The 8,129-nt window shown below is 46.7% G+C and overlaps 1 protein-coding gene across 1 annotated transcript in view; it reads left to right on the top strand.

The window, feature by feature from the left end:
- Vangl2 (VANGL planar cell polarity protein 2) overlaps positions 1-7,906 on the top strand; it is a 29,849-nt gene extending 21,943 nt beyond the window's left edge. Inside the window, exons 7-8 of the mRNA XM_004639924.2 lie at positions 4,426-4,657; positions 5,418-7,906. Coding sequence (XP_004639981.1) covers positions 4,426-4,657; positions 5,418-5,678 — 493 coding nt within the window. The 3' untranslated portion in view covers positions 5,679-7,906. The remainder of the gene's footprint in view (positions 1-4,425; positions 4,658-5,417) is intronic.
- The last annotated feature ends 223 nt before the right edge of the window (positions 7,907-8,129 follow it).

Raw genomic sequence — 8,129 nt, 5'->3', positions numbered from 1 at the left:
AACAGTATTGGGTCTTCCTCTTGACTGGCAATGTCAGAAATTGTTGACCTGAGTCCCCTACAGCTCAACATAACAGCATGGCTTTACTTCTTATACTTCGTTTTTATACTTTTCTGCTGGATGGTTAAGACCAAAATAAAGCAAGACCTATATAACAAGAGTTGTAGCTTTTGGATCTGATAAGATCAGTGAAATCCATTCAGGATTTATCCTGAGATCCTGTACCTCAGATTGTAGATCCTATATCAGTGTCAGCCATGTGGATGAGTCATGGCCATTGCGTGGCCAATGTGCTCTCTGTGAAAGCCTGAGAGAATGTTTTCTCTCCATGTGACTCTCCTTAGGCACACTCTACATCATTAATCATTTTCCTCTTTGGCCCCATAATCTCCTTGATCAGAAAATTTGGACACTACTGAGTTACATGACACTACAGTACAAGTTCTCATATGTCCTGAGTCTTAATTGATCTTGGATAGCTAGGGCCAAAATGTTGGCTTTCCGTGCGGCCCTCCTTTTTTTTCTAATTTTGGTCTGCAAATTTAGGTTGTTAACCCTCCAGAAGAGAAGCTTATTGTTATTAGCATACAACCTAGGCTGTTAAGCTTAACCTCACTATCTGTCCAAATGTCAAACATCTTAGGCATAACATGAAACAGGTATTTTTCATCAAGTATTGATATGTTGAACTTTGAGGTATATTCTTAATGCTGTGCTTACTCCTCTTGTTATCATGTGACCTTTGGTCCTGTCTGGAGCCTTGTCCTGACAACCACTGTAGCTGGGCCCCACCTATCAGGTTTTCAGGGAGGAGGAGCTGGGAGCCTTGGCACTGCGGCTTTTTCCCCCTTCTAGAAGCAGGTGGTCCCCTGGAGTAGAATGAAGGTCACCAGCCCCATTTCTGTGACATTCAGGATGAGTCGTTGTCTCAGAAATGACCCTTGTGGGGAGGATGGTGGTGGCCCCTATGGCTTGGATTTCCCCTTCTGTGTCACCACCATCATTACTTGGCACATGGGGTCCCCCCATCCTCCTTGTGGCAACTGGGAGATGAATACTTTTTCCATTGGCTCACCAAAGGTTTATTCTTTGGGATAAAGAGATCTTTGCATAGGGAACTCGGCTGTGAAGCTTAGGAGAAGCAAAAGTAAACCTAGCACCCTGGGAGGCTGAGGCACGAGGATCATATGTTTGAGCCCAGCCTGGACAACTTAGTGAGATCCTGTCTCAAAATTAAAAAAAAATCAGACTGAGGATGTAGCTCAGTGCAAAGGCCCTGGCTTCAATATCTACTATAGAAGAAGAGAAGAAACAAAAGAATAAACTTTTGTAGACGTGTACACATATGCATACCCATGTGTACACAGCCCAGAAACCCATTGGTGCTCCCAACGACCTAGGCTCATTGGAGGTCCCATATCTCTGGGCTTCTGAGTACTGAGCTGTAGGCCATGTGTCCTTTGCTTGTCCATCACCTTGGGTCAGTCCTGCTCTTAGGACATGTAGATTTTTAAAAAATTTTAGAGAGATTAAAAAAAGACTAATATGATAACGAATTTCAAAACAAGATGATAGAAAATTAACAGTGGTTATTATATTATATATTATCTTCAAAGCAGTTGTTCTGATTACAAGACACAGGCATGCAAAACTGATCAAACAAGATAAGGACTAACTGTTCATTTTAATGAACTAATAGAAGTTAGTAATACAGTTGTTTTAGCTATCTTATGTGTGTGTATATATATATTTTTTTTTTCTGTATTTTTTCCTTCCTTCTTTTCTCCTTTTCCCCATCCCAGTTGTTCTTTTTTTTTCAGCAGTTTCCTTCCCTTTCACAATATCTATTGTACTTTTTGGATCTTATTTACACTTTTAGTTTCTTTCTGTTTTTTTTTAAAGTATTTTTTTTAATTTTATTTATTTATTTATTTATTTGTGTGTGTGTGTGTGTGTGTGTGTGTGTGTGTGTGTGTGGCCAGCTCAGCCCACCAGGGGGCAGGGCTGGCTGGCATGTGGTGCTGGGGGATTGAACGGTGGTCCCTTTGTTTTTGCTAAGCTTGTTCTAAGTAGGTGCTTTAGACCATTGAGCCATCTCACCAGCCCCTACACTTTTAGTTTCTTATCCTAGGAAGATAATATGGTTACACATACCAGTCTAATTTATTTCACTTATGAGTATGGTCTCCGCTTGCATCCATTTAAATATAAAAGCCTAGAGTTTATTTTTCTTTATAGCTGAGTAGTGCTCCATTGCATGAAAATGCCACATCTTTTTTTATTTATTCCTCAGTAGATAGGCATTGGGTTGTTTCCAATATTCAGCTATTTTTGGACATTAGGCATAAGAATTGCCTTCTCAGCTCTTAACATACTGCCATCGTGGCTGGCTTGCTTTCTTTCTTTCTTTCTTTCTTTCTTTCTTTCTTTCTTTCTTTCTTTCTTTCTTTCTTTCTTTCTTTCTTTCTTTCTTTCGGAACCGGGGATTGAACTCAGGCCCTTGCGCTTGCCAGGCAAGCGCTTATTCTACTGAGTTATCTCCCCGGTCCTCTTTCTTTCCTTCTTTCTTGTATTTTATTTAGGGAAGGGTCTGGGTCTCACTACTAGATTGGACTTGTAGTGATCCACCTGTTTACAGGTGTGCGCCACCATGCCCAGTCTCAATTGACGTTTCAGGGTACCCAGGGGGCGGGGCCAGCACCAGCAGGCCCGGGGATTGAACCCCTTACCCCTGCTCCTGCTTGCATGTGCTTTAATCCGCTGAGCTATTTGGCCAGCCCCATCATGGGTTTCTTTTTTTTTTAAAGTTTATTTATTTGTGTGTGTGTGTGTGTGTGTGTGTCCAGCTCAGCCCACCAGGGGGCGGGGCTGGCTGTGGTGCTGGGGGATTGAACTGCCGTCCCTGTGCTTTGTTAAGCTTGTTCTAAGTAGGTGCTTTAGACCACTGAGCCATCTCACCAGCTCCCCCATCATGGGTTTCTTCACAGTTCTTTATTCACGTTTTCCTCTCCTCCCAGCCCTATCCTCACTGTCCACATTGTGGACACCCACTTCAGTGTGTTTGATTTTCTTAGAACTTGTATGTATCGTTGTACAGATTTCATGTTGGCTTGTGTGTCTGTGTCTGTTAGTGCAAACTGGGTGCATTTTCCTGTGCCCCATTTACACTGTTTGTCACCTCTGCGTAGTAGTTTATAGCTCACTCCCAGGGTCTGGATTTTAGTTATTTTCCCATTTTTCTCCATATTGATGGAGAAATAGCATCTTTTTCATATTTAAGTTGCATCTTTATAATTACCAGCCAGTAGCTACTTTGTATGTTCTTTAGTCTTTCAGGCCTCTTGGGAATTATCTGTTGCTTACTTTTTTTTTTTTTTTGCAGAACCAGGGATTGAACTCAGGCCCTTGCGCTTGCCAGGGAAGTGCTTATTCCACTGAGCCATCTCCCTGGCCCTGTTGCCTACTTTTCTCAAGAATACTTGCCTTTTTCTTTTAGCTGTTAATCCCTTGTTGGTTTTAGATGCTGCATATATTGCCTTATTGCCCTCAGATGTAACTGCGCCAGTGCTGTACTGGCTGAACAGAAATCTTGCCATTCTGTTGTCATCATTTCTAGTAATTTTTTTCTTTTTATATAAATTACTTTATTAATATAGCAGTGATAAATGTACCTTAGAAGAAAACAACTCTTAGCAATATTATGTTAGATAATATAAACAGTACACTTTAGGTAATATGACAATAATGTACACTATTTGTATTATATAAAAATAAACACTTTTTTTTTCAAATTGGTAGGACAGTTTCAATAATTAACACACTGCATACATTGTTCTTAGTGGTTAATTGCTGTACAAGATGCGGACTTGATATCCTATTTACAAACACCATTAGAACAAATCATTCTATTCATTAAGAGAATGTAACTATATATCTATACTAACCACTTTGAATACACAGATACAAAATGGACATTCATCTGTATACCCTTTTTTTGTTAAGTTCTGTTATTTGAATATTATAGGTGTGTAAACTCAGCAAAATATTCTAAAAGAGTCCAATATTTCTAGTAATTTTTGATGTGATGAAGCGTGGTTTGGGGGGGTCTTGTTGAGGAAGGCTTTGCCTAGAGCTTGTGGGCTGCTTGGTCTCTCCTCTAGTAATGTTCCTAATCATCTCTCTGGGCTTGACACTAGACTCATCTGGGTTCCCTGGGTCGGGTTCCCTGAGATCTGCAGGTGTTTCTTATCCCCAGTAGGGGAAACCCTCCCCAGCCCCAGTCCACAGAAATCTAGCCTTTGGCTCTAGATGGGCGCTGGGGAGAGCACAAAGGTTTGACCTTTTTTTGGGTGCAGCTGTTGGAGCTGGTACATGGGGTGGGGGAGAGAGAAATGGCACCTGGTCCAGATCCCTCCTGTCCTCTAGGCTCGTGGTGGCCGTGGAGGAGGCCTTCACTCACATTAAGCGACTGCAGGAAGAGGAGCAGAAGAACCCTAGAGAGGTGATGGACCCCCGGGAGGCAGCCCAGGCCATCTTTGCATCCATGGCCCGTGCCATGCAGAAGTACCTGCGGACCACCAAGCAGCAGCCTTACCACACCATGGAGAGCATCTTGCAGCACCTCGAGTTCTGCATCACGCATGACATGACACCCAAGGTAAACCTGCTGCTCCTGCGTCCTTCCTCTTTCCCAACTTCTGCACTTCCTCTTTCCCACCTTTGACCTCTTCTCTCCGCTCTGTCCCTCCCTCCCTCCCTCCCTCCCTCCCTCCCTCTTCTTTCTTATCTCTACTTCCTTACAGTCTCTTCTCATGTCTTTCCTGTCTCCTGGAGTGAAGTTAAGAGTGGTGGATCAGGTAAGGGAGGGAAACACTCAAAAACCATTTGGGGCTGGTTGATACCTATTTCTTAGAACATTGTAATTTCTAAAACCTGAGTCCCACCTTTCCCTCCTTGGCCCCCTTTACCTCCACCAGGTGATCTTTGACCTATGCATACCTTTAGCCATTGTCCACTCCTCAACTTCCTAGAAAGGCTTTGGCTGAGCTGTCCTTAGTGAACAGGTGACTGAAGGTGTTGCCCTGAGAGCTTGACCCCCTCCCAGCTCCCACTGGCATGGCACTAACTGTATAAGCCGTGTGGGAAGGAAGGGTGAGGGAGAGTTTGTCCAGGTCACAGCCTGTGCAGGCAGAGCCGGGGATGAGAGCTGGGGAGCTGAGTTCCAGCCCTGACTCTGGAGCCACATGATTTCTGTGGGCCCTGTCTGCCTCACCTACAGAGCAGTTTCTGCTCTGACAGTCTCAGGTCCCGGTTCATACACATAGAGTAAGCTCAGGGGACATGTCCTTGGAAGCTGTGCCCAGGGGATGGAGGATGGCAGGTGGCAGTATTCAGGCAGCCCCCTCTCCTCTCTTCAGGCCTTCCTGGAGCGGTATCTAGCGGCCGGACCTACCATCCAGTACCATAAGGAGCGCTGGCTGGCTAAACAGTGGACACTGGTGAGCGAGGAGCCGGTGACCAATGGGCTTAAGGATGGCATCGTTTTCCTCTTAAAACGCCAGGACTTCAGCCTGGTGGTTAGCACCAAGAAGGTGCCATTCTTCAAACTCTCCGAGGAATTTGTGGATCCCAAGTCGCACAAGTTTGTCATGAGGCTGCAGTCGGAGACCTCAGTGTGACTGTGCAGCAGCAGGGACTCCAGGGCTCTTGTGGGGTGGGAGGGGCCCTGGTTCTCAGGCCCCAGCCTTGTTCCCACTGCCCTTCTTCCTCTTGCTCTTGTTTTTACTTGAATTGACTTAACTCCTCACCCTGTCTCCTCCCTCTTCTGCATTTTACACCATGTGAACCTGGAGAGACCTTCCTGCTGTTGGCGGTACCTGGGGGACCTGCCCTTCATTTGTGTATCACTCTGGGCCCTGCAGGAATCAGTGCCTCTCTCTCTCCTTCCCCGAAGCTTTCCCCAGATGACAGTCCTTTCTGAAAGGGCACAGGGAGCTCTAGATTGTACCTGTCCCTCCTGAGCGCCACTCACAACCCAATTTCTGGTAGCATTCTCAGTTCTTGACAGGGTTGGGGGGGGAGGCACCAGTATGACCCCAGAGAGCCCTAGTGCCAAATTCCGCCAAGGCAGCAGCTACCTTCCTCTACCCATAACAGACCCTGAGTTCCTGGGCAGAGGTGCTCCTGCTGCACCCGAGTTAGGACTCTCCCTGCAGCACTAGTGCTTGCAGCTGCTGTTCCCCATGCACTCACCTTAGAGCGAGGAAAGATCCCGTCCTTTACCCGGAAGTCTCCACCTGCCATTTCTGATTGCATGGTCATGTGTGATCCCAGCATTTGGAGGTGGAAGGCTTCTGACCATTTCACCAGGGCCCTGCAGAAGGTCCATAGGGTCAGTCTCTCCTAGACAGCTCCTAAGGAGGAGGGGACACATCCTGAGTTGGGAGAGACCCTTGCGTTGACCCCTGCCCTCAGAACCCTCCCTGGCCTTTGCTCCCCATGAAGGATGGGATGCAGACTCCTGTGTAGTCTTAGCAGTGTGCTGACCCTGACAGACGGTTTTCCTTCCTGCACCAGCCTCCCCAGGCTTGCTGACTCCTTTTGGCTCCAGAGACCTGTTGCCTCATCTCTGTGGGGGAGGAGCCAGCTCCCCCTGTCCCCTGCCTTAAATCCAGTTTTTTGCCTCAGGGGTCTCTTTTCCTTGGCCTTCCAGGGTCCCCTCCTCCTCTCTTTCTGCCTGGTTCTCTGGGCTCTCTGTGGGGTCAGGGACCAAGATTATTGCCTTCTGTGGGCACTTAGCCCCTTGTCCCATTTTACTTCCGTGGCTTTAGTACCAAGTCCAAATTCTCAGTAGTTTGGATCACATTCTGAACAAAATTCTCTGACCCGCTAATACATCTTTTTGGAGTGAATTGGAACCTTTTAACTGAAACAGCCCTAAATTATGTAGTTTTCACCAAGGGGACTAGAATAGGAAACACCTGTATACATCCTTCTGGTTCCATATGGAGGACTGTTCTGGTAGGAGCCTGTGCCAGGATCAGGCCTCCAAATGACTCACAGTGCCCCTGATGGGTCCTCCTTTACCCTAGAAAATGTACTGGTACTTGCCTTGCAAAGCACACTTTGGGATAAGCTAACCTTTGATCTCTCCCCTGGGAGCCTGTTTCCTCACTGTAGGAGCAGCCCAGGGCTGACATAGCCTAGCAATTGATCAGGGTTTTTCTACTGTCCTTTATAAAAGGGCACCTCTGTCCACCCACATTCACTAGCGAGGGGTGAGGGGCTCCTCAGCCCCAGCTCAGCTCACCTGGTGCCCGCAGGAATGGCTTGCAGAGTTGATTTAGGCAGAGGCTGGGTGAAGGTCGGCCTTGCGCTAAGGCTGGGGGAGTCTGTGGATAGGCCTGGGTGAAATGCATCCTACATTGGGCATCCTGGGGAAACTTTATCTTTTCATTAACAATCTGATTTCAGAGGAGTCCCTACTGGGTCACATAAATACCTCACTATCCTGGAGAACAGGGCCTGGATGGTGATTGGGGTCTTTGCCTTGGTGGGCAAGAGGGGGTGAGGTGTGGTTTGAGGAATGGGTTGGGGTGGGCAGAAGGAAAGGAATTGGGATCTTAGTTGTTGCCCTAGATTTAGGGGCGGGGGAGTGTTTATTTTAAGAACCTGCCATGTTTTTAATCACTGTGATTTTTTTCATTCTTTTTTCCTAAAACAAGAAAAATGTTTTCCCCCAACTCTCTCTCTCTCTCTGTAAGCACTAAGGGCTGTGACTGAGAATGGTAGCATTTTGGTCCTTTGCGTCAGAACTGTGGTATCTTTGTCTTCTCTGGTTATTATTATTATTATTATTTTTTAAAATGTCAGGATGGTTCATCCGGTGCGTGTGTGTGCGTGTGTGTATGTGTGTGTGTGTGTGTGTGTGTGTGCGCGCGCGCGAACGCATATGTGTGTGTGTGTTGCTTCCCTTGTACGGGAAGTTGTCTTCATGCTGTGAACTGCTGTGGATGGGCAGCCACCTCAGGCCCTCTGAGCTGTTTGCCCACCAGGCCCGTCCCACCACTCTCTGGGCTTCTCCCTCTTCCGTGGCAGGGCTATACCCACCACGGGCAGCCCCCAACACA

The sequence above is a fragment of the Octodon degus genome, unplaced genomic scaffold, assembly GCF_000260255.1.
Source record: "Octodon degus isolate 3935 unplaced genomic scaffold, OctDeg1.0 scaffold00116, whole genome shotgun sequence".
Classification (NCBI taxonomy): domain Eukaryota; kingdom Metazoa; phylum Chordata; class Mammalia; order Rodentia; family Octodontidae; genus Octodon; species Octodon degus.
Note: the sequence above shows the minus strand (reverse complement) of the source record. Positions and strands in the feature narration are given on the sequence as shown.